This window comes from Drosophila busckii, chromosome 3L (assembly GCF_011750605.1).
Source record: "Drosophila busckii strain San Diego stock center, stock number 13000-0081.31 chromosome 3L, ASM1175060v1, whole genome shotgun sequence".
Classification (NCBI taxonomy): Eukaryota; Metazoa; Arthropoda; class Insecta; order Diptera; family Drosophilidae; genus Drosophila; species Drosophila busckii.
Window position 1 is genome coordinate 17,346,286 of NC_046606.1, and position 16,327 is coordinate 17,362,612.

Below are 16,327 nucleotides of genomic sequence, written 5' to 3' on the forward strand. Positions count from 1 at the left end.
ACGCATTACTTTCCATGCCCAGCGGTAAGGGGCGGGGGACAAAGCAGCTCAGACGTAACTGCCATTGGCCCCAGCGTCTTTTCAGAGAGAGAGAGAGAGAGAGAGAGAGAGAGAGAGAGATAACGTTAACAGCAAGCTCAAAGCGCAGTTTGTTATGTGGGCTGCTGTCGACCGAACTGCCAGCGTCATTTGCCTCGAACCTAAAACTAATTTTGTTGATTGTGGCAGCCAGCGCATTGTTGCCAGTGACGATTTATGATTGACGATTGATATCCATCGATATAAAACAGCCAGGCAAATGGGGGCAGGCAATTGTAATTGGAAATTTTAGTCGAAATATTTAAGGCTTGAAAACTAGTGCGCATAGAACTTGAAGTTATGGCTGGAACAAAAAAATCTGTGCTCTACCCTTTTATATGCCAAAGAATGAGAAATTAATGCGCATTTATTTGCTCACTGCTGGGCAGTCCTTTCAATTCGATGCACCTTTAAAATCTATCAGCAGCTTTAGCCCCACACACTCTCTCTTACTTGCTGCCTGCTGGGCTGTGGACCATTTGTAATGCTCTTTCCTTTTATGACATTTTATTATACTAATTAGACGGGCGCCTTGGGCCACGGGCATTGTTTCCCTGGATAGGCTAGGCTAAGTAGAGCGCTTTTTGTTCAAATTGCTATTTCATTTATTTTTTCAGCTCACACCTGCAGCTCAGCTGCCGACTGCTTTGGAATTTACGGCTCTCGATTGTGTTTTAACATTTATTCATACAATGCAGCAGCATCATAGGCTGAGAGCGAGAGAGAGACCACACATGTACACATGTTACGCCCACACGTAGTGTCATTCGAAACACTTCAGCACATGCACTTGGCCACGCAAAAGCGTGCATGCAAGTGACAGCAGCAAGGACGACAGCCATGCAGCCAGCCACAAGGACAACGCGGCGCTGCAAATGTGCAAATGCTGTGGGCAAAAAAGAGCAGAAAAGAAAATGTGGCAAGCAAATGAATTTTGTCTGCATTGACAAGTACAGCTGCCAATGGCTGCAACTCTCGCTGGCTCGGTTGCGGTTGCTCAATGTCCATTTGGCAGTGGCTCAAAGCAAGCCAAAAATTTAAGCTACTCGCTCGGCTTCTAATTGACAGACAGGTTAGCCTTTGAATCGATTTACTCGCAAGACCATCTACACCTTATTAATGCTAACAGTTGCGGTTCAATCAAGACCAAAGCAAGCCCGACAACCCTTTTGGATTAGCAGATCAACGCATAAGCGGTCTTAAAGCTATTGAGGCATAAAGGAAAACAAAAGAGCTTAGGCGGCCTAAACACAAAACGGCCAGCAAGGCAAACTAAGCTTACGACAATCTAATTGGTGTCTATATTTTCAAATATGTGAAATATTTATAACAAACAGAAACTGCAAATTGATTTGTTAATTGCTTTTGATTTTTGCCCTTGATCTCAGTCGATAGCTATTTAAATTTAGATTAAAGCTGAATGAAATGAAACTTAAACTTGGTTAAACAATTTATTACTTAATAATTCTCACTATTCTTTATTGAATTTGTTATTAATTTTTGGTCCAAGCATGATACTGTTAAATGCAAATATAACAAAGAAAACAAGAGTTGAAATTTACTGTATATCGATTGAAGTTGAGTTAATTTCAAAAATATAACAAAGAAAACTTTTGAAATTCATTAGTTATTCATTTGCTCGTTACACTTTCTTAGTAAATTAATTTAATACGATTTGCATTTGCAATTTTGGAGCGCAGCACTCATACGCAACGTAGTCCTACTTGCAGTTGTTAAAAGAGTTTTCTTTTGAGCACCGCATGCCACTTGGGAGCTCAAAAGCGCCAACTCTTCAAATTGTTACGTAAAAGTTATGCGTGAGGACTTGGCATTGCCATTATGCTTTTTGTAGCGCTATTGCTAACAACTTTGTTAAACAATTTTTATTTAATTTTTTTTTTCTACTCTACTGTAAAAAATGCTCAAGCGCCAACTGGAAAAATAAACTTGCTGCAACTTTGAAGGCTCACGTAGTTATGCGCTTTGCACAGCTGAACCAGGCACTCAACATACCCGCTGCTGTTGCTAACTCTGACGCTAATGCTGCCGCTAAATGTTGCCGCCCAGCCAAACGCAAAGCGCACTTGCAATTGACAACAACAACAACAGCGACAACGACAACGACAACTGCAATCAGGAAGCAACAACAGCGCCTTTCGGTGGCAACCAGTTCGGCCAAAGATATTGCCATGGAGGCGGCACAGGTGCCCAATAGGCGTATGAGCAACAGCAACCAGCCGCAGCGAGCGCAGCGCGTTGGGTCAAAACCAAGCTGGTGGATCAGGCAGCAACTGCAGCAATGACAGCTGAAGCGGCGCTGAGCAGCTGAAATTTGTGAGGCCAAGAAAACGCTGCGCATGGAAAAGGATTCTGTGCAAAACTAACCAGGCCGTGCAAATCAGACATGCAATCCGTTGCATGCCTAAAAGAAAATGTTATTGAAAATGTGCATTCAATGTGGTTACCAAACTTAAGCGTGTGGCATAAGGCAGCTTTCTTTCTTTACCCGCCCTTTGCACTTATGCAACAAGACGACTATCTGGAGATCAAGAAATTTTGTATTGAGAAAATGTAACACATTGAGAGCGTGTCACCCACACCCACAATTTTCCAACTGGTTGTGAAAAGTTAAAAATATTCCCCGTATCTGAACAAATCCATAAGGCCAACATGTGTCTCACAGACAAAATTATTTACTTACTTGCATGCTGTGTGCAGAATAGCTTCCACCAATTTAGCCTCATCAAATAATGGATCATCCAGGCTGATGATATTTACCAAATCGCCAACATTTATATTCCCGCCAAGACTGGAAATAAAAAAAAAATGCATATAATTATTTTACAATAACAATGTAGGTCGGGGTAGGGTGGGGTAGAGAAGGTAGGGAACAAAAATTATAGTATTTTAAATATACTTACATAATTGTGTCCAGCCACACCATATTGATATATAAAAACTGCAAATAGATAAAACCTGAAAGTAAACTTAAACTAGCACTACACGCACCCACGGACGGACGGTTATTTAAATTTGTCACACACTTCACTTAAAAATTGTCACACACTTTACTAAAAATTCACACACTTCACTTAAAAATTGTCACACACTTTACTAAAAATTCACACACTTCACTTAAAAAATTGAACACCAAAACTTTCACAAACTTCACTTCAAAAATTTAACTTCACTCGCCATGGAAATTGCGTTTTCACTTCAAAACTTTCAACTTCGCCGTTCGCACAATGTCGCAATGAAAATTGCGGTTTGGAAATTCAATTTGCCCGCACTCTCACTTACACAGCACAAATTGAACTGAATATCCAAATGCAAATGCAAGTGCGTGAAGCCTTTGAGTTAAAGTTAAAAACCGTTGACCTTCATTTTCTTATTCCTGTTTTGCAAATACATATGTCCATATATGGGCAAAGGAATGGCAAATGCATATGTGTGTTAGAATAAGCCGCGCCCTCGCCGCCGAATTTTGCATTTTCTTTGACTTGATTATTCTTTTTTGTCTTTGTCTTCTGCCCACGAAAATGCTCAATTTCTGGTTTCGCAAAAAGAAGACAAATAAGAAATTTCAAGGTCAACGGCTGTTTCACAATTATTCCTTTGCGCTCGTTTTCCCATCCCCCCCTCTTGTGTTGATGTTATGGTTATGTTGATAATTGACTAATGCTTAATTAGTAACAACACAAATCATACGATCGCGCTAAGATAAAATAAATCAGGATCCTAATAAGACATTCTCTCTTTATGTATACATATGTACCTTTTATATAATTTAGAATTATTAATATAAAATAATGTCAAAGAATTCTAAATTTTAAAAAATGAATCAAATTGTATATGTATGTATGTATGCATATGTACAAAAATACATTTTCATTTTAACACTGACTTAAGTTAAAACAATATTGCATTGTCGATGAAGCTTTTCACGTTGAGTGTTTACGCCAATTTATTTAATTTATACAATATATGTATATTATATATATATATGTATATATATATATATACATACATTTTATTTGCAAGAAAACAATGATTGCTTTATATATATATATATATATATATATATATGTGTGTGTGTGTGTGTGTGTGTGTGTATATGTGCATTATTATAAAACAATCCTCTGGTCAAGGCTTTGAGTTAAAAATTGAGCAATCATCATGCAAGAAGAAAAGGAAAAGGAATGGCGGATAAAAACCGGAGAAGAGTAACCGTTAATTTTTTTATTCCTTGTTTGCAAATAGCTCAATTTTTTAAGTTTCGTTGCGCGCGAAACTGTACAGAAAAAAGAACTCGATCTCAACCCGTATTTAACCCATATTTCCTTATTTCTCTTGTTTGTAAATTGTAAATGGGCAATAAATGAAATACAAGAAATTCATATGATAATTCATTTAACTTATTGAATACATTGAAAACATTAAAGTTATTCATTTAACATTTAAATTAGCAAATATCAATCAATTTAAAATCGAAAATAAACGAAATAAATATATTCTCTGTTATCTCATTTCAAAATATGCCGCCGCCCAATACCAGTGTTAAATAATGGTTCGCTTGTGAATAAGTGATTTCCATAGTGACACTGTGGCGGCCACAGTCTTAACAGAAAATGTTATTATTTTTCTGTTAATGATGCTCGAAATCTGTTATTAAATGGTTCCTGTAAAGTAAAGTGTGTGACCGTATAGCGTGACGGCAGCGCCTAGTGCTACAGTTATTTCTTTTATCGCAAGCAAGCCGACAAAAGCAAAACGAAACGCACGCTCGCACCTTTACTACCACCTGAGCGGAGAGAGAGATTCCATTTAAACAATTTTTTAAAATCGTTTTATTAATCGAATATTTGTTGTTTAGTTTTGTTCAACACTGGCCCGAAGTTTCACGAAATTTGACAGCCGACACACGACAGTTTACACGTCACGAAGTAGCTCAGCTGAAAGCAGGTCGCAGTCGTTGGTTGCGCTTAGTTTATTATAAAAGCTGAAAGTTAAATAACAAATACTCAAGTAAGTTGTGGTAAAGTTTACCTCTAAGTATTCCACATCAATACAAAGTTGTTGCAAACAGGGCTTGTGTTAAGATTGTGTAAAAATTCGTTGTCAAAGTTGAGCGGCTTTTGCCGTGCGGTAGAGCGACCCTTCCACGTCAACAAAAAAAGTGAAACGTGCCAATCTCTTTTCTATTGCAGCATGTTGAGAAAAACATTAGCCCTTTGCGCCTTGTTTGCTGTACTGAGTGTTTGCGTGTCTGAAGATGAGACGCGCGCTCGCCTGCTGGTCTCTAAGCAAATCCTGAACAAATATTTGGTGGAGAAGAGTGATGTGCTGGTGCGCTATACAATCTTCAATGTAGGCAATGGTGCCGCAACAAGTGTTCAGCTTGTCGATAATGGTTTCCATCCCGACGCCTTTGAGGTTGTCGGTGGCCAACCTACAGCTACTGTGGATCGCATTGCACCACAAACCAACTTCACTCATGTTCTGGTTGTGCGTCCCAAGGCTTTCGGCTACTTTAACTTCACCGCCGCTGAGGTTTCTTACAAGCCTGTTGAAGAGGCTGAGACAGTAAGAGTTTGAGTTGTAAATAATTGAAATATTGATAATCATTATTGTCTTGCAGCTGCAATTGGCCATCAGCTCAGAGCCCGGAGAGGGCGGCATTGTCAACCTGAACGAGTACAACAAGCGTTTCTCCTCCCACTTCTTTGACTGGGTGGCATTTGCCATCATGACACTGCCGTCCTTGGCCATTCCCTTCATTCTGTGGCACTCGTCGAAGAGCAAATACGAGCGCCATGGCAAGAACAAGAAGCACTAAGTCGCTAAGTTGGAACAACATTTTAAGAGATTTTCCACCCACTGCAATTCCGTAAAACATTTTTGCTTTATCATCCCAAGAACAACACATTCAACATACTTTAGTTCCAATTGGAATTGTAAGAGATCCGACGAGCGTTAAATCGTTTTAGATTTGTTTTAAGAGTTGAACAGATCCATTAAAAGTCAAGACTAGTTTTCTAAATAAATCAATTTCAAAATTTTTACATTATTATTTATGTATATTTACTATAAATTAAGATAACAAATACTTGCGCCCAAAGATTTCACTTTTCTTCTCAAACATGGGCGACTTAATTGGGGTGTTAATTTTGTAAAAGGAGTTCATGGAATGCTTAATATAGGTATCGTACATTTCATTAAAGAAATTCTTGATACCCTCATCGTTTTTGTTGTCATGCACTATTATGAAACGTATTTGAGAGGCGGTGATGAAGGCGGACACAAACCACTGGTTAAAGCGATCTATAGACTTCAGCTGCATATTTGCCGTCTTCCATTTGTGTTCGTCTACCAAATCAAGAGAAGCGTGTGCAATAAACTGGCTGAGATGCCTGTGATCTTCCTTCTGCAAAAGCAGAAACTTAGTCGGTGCATTGTTGTTGCATCTTTAAACTTACGCGCTGCTCTTTATTTACGGTGCTAAACTCCTTCTCGTATATGGGGTTATCGTTGTGCCCTACAATTGCAAAATAGTAGGTGGACATTGTAATTTCGTAGCACAACTCGTAAAAACAACTTCAAAATTAAAAAATCTATTTATCAGCAGCTGTTTTACAGTGCAGCGCTGCTAACTTTTAATGTGCTGGTGCTGCCAACTTGTCTCAAACTATGCAGCTCGCAAACAGCTGACATTTGCATACATAATCGTTTTTGTTTAAAATGCCATAATTGCAGCAATAATGCGACAAAGCTGTCTTTTTGCAACGATCAGGAAACTTTATGTGCCTTGGCGTGGCCTTAACACCGAACTAACTGCCGCCTTGCGTCCCTTCTACTTTGCTGTGCACCCGGATCTTTTTGGCCAGCACCCTGAACAGCGACAGACCAACGAGAATTCATTGAAACTGCTCAGCGCACACCTGGAATCGCTCTATGACTACAGCTATCGCAGTGATGACACCAAGGTGCTTAAGTTCTACGTGCGCGAAGGCATGGAGGCGGACAAACGAAATTCATTCAGGCTTGTGCAGATACGTATGGATCGCAGCACAAGAGATCCAAAAAAGTTTATACAAGGCCTGTTGGAATCGTGCAATCTATCAACGGATTATATAAAAACAGTGAAGACAATGGCCCCCCCAAAGCCACAGGAGAGCATGGGAAACAAGCCCAGCCATGATTATCAATTCGATGCGGAATTTGCCGAGTTTGAAACGCAGTTTCGCAATGTAAACAAACAGATTTGTTAAACAAACAGTAATTTAATGGGATCTATTTTAGGAACGTGCTACCAAGCGACCTGTTTTATCAGAATGGCTGGTGGAGAATGGAGCTAAGGCGCGACAGCGTGCCAGAGACACATCTGAGCTACAGGCAGAGATTGACAAGCTGCAGAAAGTCCTTGTGAATGATCTGCGGCTTCGTGACGCGCGTTATGAGTGCGGCTGGAATATTGAACATTATCGTGGTTGCTTAAAGTCCCTGCAGCGACTTGCCCAGACACATGCCAACGAACTAAATGCTCTGCGCAATCGTATTGTGGTCTTTGCTCCCTTTACTGGCATTAGTCTAGAGGGTCATGTGATGCTTTTTACGGGAGATGTTCTCAACAACTGGATTGACTTTATTAAAAACATTCCACAACAGGATGCCTATTTGAAAATCGTGCCCGTGTATGAGCAGACGCTTTCGCAGGTGCTGCGAAGCATACAAATAGGACGCCGCAAGTTTATGCCCAAGCAGCAGGCCAGCGGGTATGCCAACTACCTCATGAAAGTGACTACCTCACTCAACGATTATCTAGGAAAGCAAAAATATCCCAAAATCTGGCCGGATTCACTAAAAGAGTTCACAATTGTTGTGGAATCGGAGGCGGGCCCATTAATGGTCAGTCCCACAGGACAATTTATTACGCCCGCCACCTGCCCCGGCACCATACTGGTTGACTTTATTACTCAACATATGAAGCAAGCGCGCGAACGCATGCATAAATACGAGGAGGACAAGCACATAGAGCAAGAACTTATAGATGAGTGTACTAATCTACTTAAGCTACAGTCTCTGACCAAAGATGATGCCATAACGCCGGATAAAATGATTTCAGCGCTAAGGGATTTACGCCTGAATCACTCACAGAATTTTCAGGACCTTAAACTGCATATAAGTAACTACTACTCTGTGCTCACAGATGGTATTGTTTGTATCCCTTGGGACTTTAAGCAATATTAGTTGAATCTTCCGCCTGTGCCTTAAATCTGACAATAATAGAGAGATATTAAAAATTGCTCTATGCTTATTTTTATTTATTTGTTGGTGCAGCTTTTTTGTCTTGTGTTAATATTTGCTTATTTGTATTGTTAATTACAAACATGTTTATTTTTAATATAAGAAAATGAAATGAAAACCAACTGTTGCTAAATTTTTACCTGCTTTTTCAGGCTACATCACTGCAATCCTCAATGCTCCAGACGCACTCATTCCGATGTGTATATAAATCCGCTGCATTGCGTGAGTAAACATGTTTCTCTTCACCATCCCAGTGCTGGGTATCGCCACCGCAAAGCAAATATAGCGATGAGTTATCGTAAAGTGCCACGCCACCAGCCACAGGCACTACATACCACCAGTCGATAGCATCACGACTATAAATATTCTTCTTAATAGCATTCGGAGCAGTTTGATTGCTAGGCTCATGCAGAATATAACGATTACGCCAGTAAGAGCTGTAGAAAGCAAACTGAACGTTGTTATTCCGGCCATGACCACGCTGTACGTAATAGGCGGCTTTCTTGGGATCGCGTGCGTTGGTGCAGATGAGATAGGTTTGTGGACACTCGTAGATATAGGCATTGTCATTGGTCACATTACGCAGACACACCTTCTGAGCTGTGTATAGCAAACGCTCATCATTGGGCAGCTTGGTGTAGAGCTGCTGGCGCCAGGAATGCTCCACATCTTGCTGGAAGTTCGGCTGCTCAAGTAACTGGCGCAGATTGGATTCCAATGCTGCTTGCACCGCAGCATTGTCGGACTTTAATTCCTCGCGTTGGCTGAGCTGAAGGTTTGCCACGGTTAACTGCGTCAGACTGGCGCCACTAAAGTTGCCCAGACGCTGCACCACGCTCAAAGTAGATTCCAACGTTAGCACTGCATCGTAGAGCGCATTGAGTATATCTCGTAGATAGTCCAAAGTGCTTAAAGTGAGACGCTGAAAGAATGCGACTAGCAATGGAAAGCGTGCGTTGCGAGTGGGCGTGTGGAATGGAGCCGAAAGCAACTGTGCACTGCGGGACACAAATACTTGATAGACCTCCATCATTAATGTCGCCGGCACATTTCCCAAGCGTGCCAATTCCTCATAAAAATCCATCAGCTTGAAGGGATCATAGATTTGCTTGGTTTGCTGTAGCTCCTGCCATAAAGCTTCGTATATAGCATGCTTTAGCTCCAGAGTGCGCGCTTGGCTGGCTAGTTGTAGCACCAAGCGTCCCCGCTCCCAACTGCCATTGACCTCAGCGCGTATAATGGACTCCAAACTGCGCGGACTTACAGTTGTGCTTAAAGGAGCGCTCTCAGCAGCTACGACGCCTATATGCAGCAACAGTTCCACCGTCGGAAGACTTGAGTTTAGCACAGTGAGAAGCTTACTGTTATCCGGACTAGAAGCAGCCTCCACAGCTCCTGTTAAGACTAACGCCAGACATAGTAAGCAGTAAGTAGTCATTGCCCTTATTTGCGTTAAAAACCGTTTGCAGTTGGCATTTATAGTAATCCATTTGGAGCGGCTTTTATTTGTAGTTCAAACGGATATTTGCATTGGGCTTAAACTTGTGGCCTAGATGCAGTGGCTGCGATAATATTAACAAATAAATTGCAAGTGCAAATAAATTGACGCCCGTTAATTCAAAAGAAAAAAGCAACTGCCTTCTCTTTCGCACATTTTTCACGATTGCCTATCGATACATCGATTATTGCTAGCGCGCTACAATCGAGTTTAAAATGCTCGTTATACAGTGTTTATTTGGCCAAAATGGCAACAAATTAGCTTAGAAATAATATCACAAACGCTTAAACTAATGTATTAATACTACTTGTACAGCTACAGCAATTAATAATGACTTGCGTTAAAAAAGTTTAAAGTTTGGTGGAATTACGCGATTGCACAGAACGTCGCAAAATGCTGGAACGCAACTCGCCGCGTGTGGAGGCGTTTAGGGAGGCGCCTGTCTGTGTGCCACGCACAAAGGCCTGTGAGCGCATATCTTCCACATCATTGCATTTATCGACGTCATCGTCCAGCTGCTTGGCCAGGCATGGAAAGTCCCAAATGCTTTGGCCACGCCCAAACTCCTCACCATCGGTCAGTGTTTGTGGCAAATCGTGATGCAGTGTCTCTGGCAGCAGCAGCGATAGCAGTCCACCAATTATGCCCAACAGCCCCAAGATTATCAAAGGCAGTGCTGTGGATATATTGGCCAAGTAGACAACGAATGGCGCAATAATGCTGGCTACATATCCCATAATATGTATAAATGCCACGCCCTGCGCACGCACAACAGTTGGCAAAATTTCAGCCGCATATTGCAAGCCAATATTGTAGCTAATATTGACAAAGAAACGTCCCATGATTGCTAATGTTGCAGAGTAGACGCCGACTGGTACAACTGTGGCTAGCAGACTAAAGATACCGCTGGCCACCATAGAGCCGCATGCTAGCCAACGACGTCCAAAGCGATCAAGGGTCACTGTGAGCAGCGTGTCTGCTGGCAATTCGGTGAAGCTGGCCACCGTAAATGTAAAGAATATGTCCAGACCAAGCGAGCCCACATTACGCACATGACCATCAAATACCAAAGATATGGCCATCCAGATGACAATAAGTAGTAACGTGATGCGACGCAATCGCGGCGTCTTGAAGAGATCTAAAACAGAGTAACTAGCATTTTGAGCCTGCTCCTGATCATGCAAGCGTCGACAGCTGTCACTGAAATGCTGATAAGTCTGGGCAGGCACCTTGCGTCCATTGCGCTGCTCCAAGCGCTTGAGTATACCAATAGCCCTGTCCACTTTGCCTTGAGAGACAAGCCAGCGCGCTGATTCTGGGACTACGAGTGGTGTGAGCACTGCTAGAAGCAGCGGCGCTGATGTTATAACTGTCAGCAACTTCCAGTCGGCCACATAGTAAGCAATCCAGGGCAACAGGCATGCAGCGCCTGTAAAGAATATGGCTATGGACATGTTGGCCACGAACGTGCGATACTTGGGACCCACATACTCCAAGACTGCAAAAACAGAAACAACAACAATATTTATCAAGATTTGCTTAAGCATCGAGGGCATTGCACTTTGGCCTTACCTAATATATACATCATGGTGAAGCAATTGTCAAAGGCGAATCCCACAAAGAAACGCATTGTTGCAAATTGCCAAAAGCTATTAGCAAATGCGGTGGCAACGCCCGCTACCAGACCCATCATATTGCAGCTAATGAGCGCAGGAATGCGCCCAAAACGATCAGCCACCCATCCAAACAGCAGGCCACCCACAATGGCGCCCAGGAAGAATATTGATTGCGCATATGTAGGCAGCGCGGCATCATCGCACACCCAGTTCTGCTCCGTTGCCACTGTGGAGTAGGGTATCTCCGTAAAGTTATAGGACCACCCTTGACGGCATTTGATCTGCGGCCATTTGGGATCTGCCATGATCATGCCTTTGGCTAGCACTTCCGTATAGTTAACATCATACATGTAGCAATTGTTGTACTCTCCATTCGCCATCGGTATAGACAGCGCCAATCTGTAGGTAATGTGCAACAATTGGGTTAGTCTTGAGACGCATTGTTTCGACTGTTAAGTGCTTGGGAGTCATTAACTCCCCAGGGTCAACTTTATATTGTCTCTGCGCCAACTCACAGCTTATGAAAACATATGTGCCCATGTATAAATGAATATACATATATTTAGCCAGCATAATTATCACATGATCTTGACTAAATCCGCTGCTTGCACCGCGAATCGTGTCTACTAGTTTTTCAATTATATAGCCATGCAAGATTGATTGCTGTGGGGAAAGGGCTGTCGTATTAGTGCACAATTGATATGTCATGCGGTTAGTGCTCAGTAGTGCCCCTTTAATTGCCAATTCTATGACGGGACCTGCCCAAATGACAATTATTTGAATTATGGTTTGAGAGCTGTGTGTTTCAAAATGTGTAGCTCTTGTACAACAACTAAATAATATAAAAAGTGAATGCATACATTTTAACAATCTACTATGTATAACTGCTAATATGTGTGTATAATTGATTTTATTGAACTTTAAATATTTTTCTAGTGCAGAAAATTTAGAGAGTAAATGTGATCTTGGCAATGCGAATAATTCGGTCGATATTGGGAATGAAATTCATAAACAATTTTTAGGGAATATACATTCATACATACATAAGAGAATGAAATAAAAACCGATTTATAAATTATTGGATAGTCTTAAAAAATATACACATTGTTTAACTTTTCTAATCAAATGCTTTTGTGAAATAATATTAACATTTAATTTTTATCGATAATAAATTTATTATTTTATTTGTAAATTAAATTAGTCAAAGTGAAAATCGAAACTATTGTATAAGCATTGACTAGTTACATTGATACCTTAAGTGTATTCAGGCTTCGTTTAATTACAGTCTTAAAAAAATCAGTTAATTTCTCTCTTTTATAGACAATATAATTTTGGCTTGTGCTTGGCATAATGCGAAAATGCAAAAAAATGAGATTAAAAAAAAATATGCATAAAACTAAGCAACGACGCGACGCTGACGTGAACAGCGCCACACAACATTAGTTAGTCAGTTAGTTAGAGTTTGGTTAGTTGTTGTTGCTGCCACAATTATTTCACTGCTGGCGCAACAGTTGTGCTTGTGTGTGTGGTGTGTCTGTTGCTAATTAGGTGCCCCCTTGGCAGCGCTGTTATCTAACTGCCACTGTTTACCAACTGACAGTAGCTGGACTGTTGGCGGCTCCCCTTGCCCCTGAATGTCGGATGCCCAGTTAGTAAGGTTCTTTGCCTTATTAAGCCGATGCTTGACTGAAAAGCAATCATGGCACAAGGTTAGTCGGCATTCTAAGCTCCAACACATAGACGAGTTAATGACTTTGGTCAGAGCACTCGAATTTGAAACGATTTCGTTTAGTTGCGATTTGAATTGAAAAACGTTTTGGCGCTGCGCCAAACCAAACACGTTATTATAATTTGGCATAGAATTCGAATTCATAGAAAGCCAATTGAGCCCACCGGAGTACGCACTGCAAACCGGTCTATCAAATCAAAGCTAAGCCTGTCGATTTCAAGGCGTTGCAATTAAAAGCGATCAGTCAGCTATTAATATTGCAAATTACAAAGGCCATTGTGAAAGTTATCGGAACTATATTGCGAATACCCTACGCACAAACACAAGCACACACACAAATAGTTTATAATTATTTCCGTAAAAGCTTAAACAATAATTACAGGGACTCTGAGACATTGACATTGTCAAGAAATTGCATTGAGATATTCGGAAACCATTTGACAAAAAGCTTTCATAAAAATTATCAATTAGCTATAGAAACAGAGACTATAAAATAAATTATTTTTAGATGTTACTTATTATACCTAACACTAATTCATATTTTTAAAAGCTTAACTTCAACTTTGTCCTTGATATGCCAATCATTAATTATTATTAAGCAGCTGCTTGTTTATAAATCTTGCATTATTAAATCCATTATCATAACAATAAAATCAAACAGAATCAACATAAAGCTCCATCAGTAATATAAAGTTATGAACATTTGGATTCTAATTTGATTTGAAAGCGAGTCGGTTAAGCTCGAGTTTGTATAGTTTATACTTTAGCGACAGATAAAGTAATTAACAAGTTGAACCGTAATCAACTCAAATAAACTCATTCAATTTGAATAGTGTAGCAGCTGCACGACCTGGTGCTTCCCCCCGCCCGCACTTAAGTTGTTGTTGGCCAAAATTGACGGGAAAACCTGTGGTGCATGAGTCAGATGGCAGCTTACTCACCTGGCTTCCACATCGAGGGCATCTAGTTCGGGCACATGACACCAATGCTGCTCGGGTACGAGTGTCAGAAATATTTGCGTAAAGTAAACAAAAGCCACAAAGAAGGCGAAGGGTATCATGAGCAGAAAAAGTATTTTCTGGTACCGTCCAAACTCTCCAATTAAGGGCAAAATGTCATCAAAGTCCAGAGTTGGCGCCGCAGCTGACAGTTGCTCCTCCTGTGCCTTTTTGGCGTGTAGATCTAAATGCAAATCTTTGCTACGACGCCGTGGCATATTATCCGTGCCAACACCGCCGCCGCCGCCCGCTCCATGGGGCTGCTGCTGCTGCTCTTCGTTATTAAATGCTTCATTGACGAAGTATGCTTGCTTGGCCTGACCTTCCATTTTGATAGCTGCGTTGACCTTGGCTCTATGTGTGTCACTTGCTGACTGCTTCAGTTGCTTGGGGCTTGTAAAGAAATTCACTTCAAATGGCAAATGGCCAAAACTATACGCGATAGGCGTTAACTTAATGCGCACGCGCGCGTTTCCGTTTCTGTTCTTCAACTGAGCTGAGCACGCGCGCCGGATGGAGCTTTTATATCGCAGACACTCAGCTCAGTTCAGCCCCAAACAACGTTCCAAGCCGTTACGCTCAGCTCAGAACCAAGCACCAGCTTTGCCGGCAGCGAAAGTCCAACAGCTGTTTGGCTTAGTCGTCGCTAGTACAGCTGTTGAACCGGTCTTGGGTTGATCCGCCCGACTAGAAACTCTTGGCGAGCTAACAAAATTCGTGTTTTTGCCAAATGACGTGCTGCTAACAATTTGGCTTAAAAACGTCACAACTTTTATGGCAAAACGGTCTCAAATGGGGGATTACCAAGTCAAATGCGTCGCCCTGTATCTGATTCATGCAAACAAGTTTAAATTTTCCCCTAAAACAAAGATACATTTGACAAACAATTTTGTTTATAGTTTTCACCCAGCTATGTACACTGAAAAAAAAACAAAATTCAAAACTATATTCTACAATTTGAACAAATATTTTCAGCTGCAAAACAGTCTAAAATTTAATTTAAATACCATGTTATATCCATTAAGCTTGGCTTTTAACAATCTTTGACATCGCTTAGACTAGTATTAGTTAGTTAGCTAGTGTTTGCATAATTACAGTTATTTGTTAGTGGCATGAATTATTGGGCTTGAGCTGTTTAAGTATTCAAAACATGTTTTAATTCTAATTGTAAGCGCGAAAGTTGTTGCTGTTGCTTTAGACGCTAAGCGCAGTTTTAAATCTAGTTTAAGCTCGCTTTAGTTACATTAAATATTATTTTAGTTGCAACTCGCACAGTTTGCTACGCATTTAATGTTTTAATTAGCGCCATTTGTAGTGCAAACCAAGGACATTGTCTCAGCTCAAAGCACCCCTCACTTCGTTTACCTCTCGATCTTAATATCTAGATAGCATCATAAGGCTAATTTGTATTTGATTATGGTGCATGTACTAAATACGGCAGGTGTCATTTGATATATTTGCCTTGCTTTAATTTTTAGAAAGTTCTTAACAAACAATTATTTCATCACAAGTCGCCATAATCCTGCTAATTAATAGCCAAAACAGATCCAGACTATAAATAAATAAACCGCATGTTATGTTTGGGTAACAAATATGTGACATATCCAATTAGACATTTTCATTTTATTGGTAGAATAATAATTTAATCCAACTATACTATAGAGCATACAAAGTTCGTTAAGCTTTAAACAAATTATGTATTTGTTGCTCTTAGCTTGGATTGATGCAACCTTCAATTAAACAAACAAATATTATAGCAATTCACGTATTTCCGTTTTAGCTCTATGCTCGCTTTTGTTGCTTTTAATGCTTATTATTTTTAACATAAAGAAAAGGTTGGATTTAAATTGAATTATGATTGAGGAACTTTTAAATCAATGCTCAATGGGCAATACTTACTGATAAGACGCACACGTTCAATTTTTATTAACAGTATCATTGTAAATTATATAAATGACATGTCCTAGATTCTACGAATATGATAACCTTGATTGACCATTTAATTGATTGCTTTTATTATAAAACTTTAGCAGATTGTCACCTTTAGTTTATTTTGAAATAGGAAAATATTATTTTCGTATTTTAACACTCCATTGCCTCCAAA

At 40.4% G+C, this 16,327-nt stretch overlaps 5 protein-coding genes across 5 annotated transcripts; 2 read left to right on the forward strand and 3 right to left on the reverse strand.

Annotated features, from left to right (window-relative positions):
- The first annotated feature begins 5,000 nt into the window (after positions 1 to 5,000).
- Positions 5,001 to 6,126, forward strand: LOC108600256 (translocon-associated protein subunit beta). Its single transcript, XM_017987694.1, has 3 exons — positions 5,001 to 5,103; positions 5,286 to 5,661; positions 5,717 to 6,126. The coding sequence occupies exons 2-3, from the start codon at positions 5,287 to 5,289 to the stop codon at positions 5,912 to 5,914; spliced, it is 573 nt and encodes a 190-aa protein (XP_017843183.1). The 5' UTR covers positions 5,001 to 5,103; position 5,286; the 3' UTR covers positions 5,915 to 6,126.
- LOC108600257 (probable trafficking protein particle complex subunit 2) lies at positions 5,837 to 6,718 on the reverse strand. Its single transcript, XM_017987695.2, has 2 exons — positions 6,555 to 6,718; positions 5,837 to 6,502 (listed from the first exon to the last, which is right to left on the reverse strand). Exons 1-2 carry the CDS (start codon positions 6,639 to 6,641, stop codon positions 6,170 to 6,172), a joined length of 420 nt encoding a protein of 139 aa, XP_017843184.1. The 5' UTR covers positions 6,642 to 6,718; the 3' UTR covers positions 5,837 to 6,169.
- Positions 6,719 to 6,751: 33 nt separating this feature from the next.
- LOC108600254 (T-cell activation inhibitor, mitochondrial) lies at positions 6,752 to 8,350 on the forward strand. Its single transcript, XM_017987692.2, has 2 exons — positions 6,752 to 7,325; positions 7,378 to 8,350. The coding sequence occupies exons 1-2, from the start codon at positions 6,837 to 6,839 to the stop codon at positions 8,323 to 8,325; spliced, it is 1,437 nt and encodes a 478-aa protein (XP_017843181.2). The 5' UTR covers positions 6,752 to 6,836; the 3' UTR covers positions 8,326 to 8,350.
- A 165-nt stretch (positions 8,351 to 8,515) lies between these two features.
- On the reverse strand, positions 8,516 to 9,826 carry LOC108600255. The gene has a single exon (XM_017987693.2). The coding sequence runs from the start codon at positions 9,818 to 9,820 to the stop codon at positions 8,531 to 8,533; it is 1,290 nt and encodes a 429-aa protein (XP_017843182.1). The 5' UTR covers positions 9,821 to 9,826; the 3' UTR covers positions 8,516 to 8,530.
- Positions 9,827 to 9,970: 144 nt separating this feature from the next.
- Positions 9,971 to 14,711, reverse strand: LOC108600253 (organic cation transporter protein). The gene is made up of 3 exons (XM_017987691.2): positions 14,167 to 14,711; positions 11,453 to 11,895; positions 9,971 to 11,378 (listed from the first exon to the last, which is right to left on the reverse strand). The coding sequence occupies exons 1-3, from the start codon at positions 14,550 to 14,552 to the stop codon at positions 10,231 to 10,233; spliced, it is 1,977 nt and encodes a 658-aa protein (XP_017843180.1). The 5' UTR covers positions 14,553 to 14,711; the 3' UTR covers positions 9,971 to 10,230.
- Positions 14,712 to 16,327: the final 1,616 nt, after the last annotated feature.

Coding starts and splice junctions, on each gene's coding strand:
- LOC108600256 (XM_017987694.1), top strand. CDS start 5,287: ATGTTGAGAAAAACATTAGCCCTTTGCGCCTTGTTTGCTGTACTGAGT. Junction 5,662..5,716: donor CTGTTGAAGAGGCTGAGACA/GTAAGAGTTTGA, acceptor ATTGTCTTGCAG/CTGCAATTGGCCATCAGCTC.
- LOC108600253 (XM_017987691.2), bottom strand. CDS start 14,552: ATGGAAGGTCAGGCCAAGCAAGCATACTTCGTCAATGAAGCATTTAAT. Junction 11,896..14,166: donor GCCCTCGATGTGGAAGCCAG/GTGAGTAAGCTG, acceptor CATTACCTACAG/ATTGGCGCTGTCTATACCGA. Junction 11,379..11,452: donor CACCATGATGTATATATTAG/GTAAGGCCAAAG, acceptor CTGTTTTTGCAG/TCTTGGAGTATGTGGGTCCC.
- LOC108600257 (XM_017987695.2), bottom strand. CDS start 6,641: ATGTCCACCTACTATTTTGCAATTGTAGGGCACAACGATAACCCCATA. Junction 6,503..6,554: donor CCGTAAATAAAGAGCAGCGC/GTAAGTTTAAAG, acceptor CTGCTTTTGCAG/AAGGAAGATCACAGGCATCT.
- LOC108600254 (XM_017987692.2), top strand. CDS start 6,837: ATGCGACAAAGCTGTCTTTTTGCAACGATCAGGAAACTTTATGTGCCT. Junction 7,326..7,377: donor TTGAAACGCAGTTTCGCAAT/GTAAACAAACAG, acceptor GATCTATTTTAG/GAACGTGCTACCAAGCGACC.
- LOC108600255 (XM_017987693.2), bottom strand. CDS start 9,820: ATGACTACTTACTGCTTACTATGTCTGGCGTTAGTCTTAACAGGAGCT.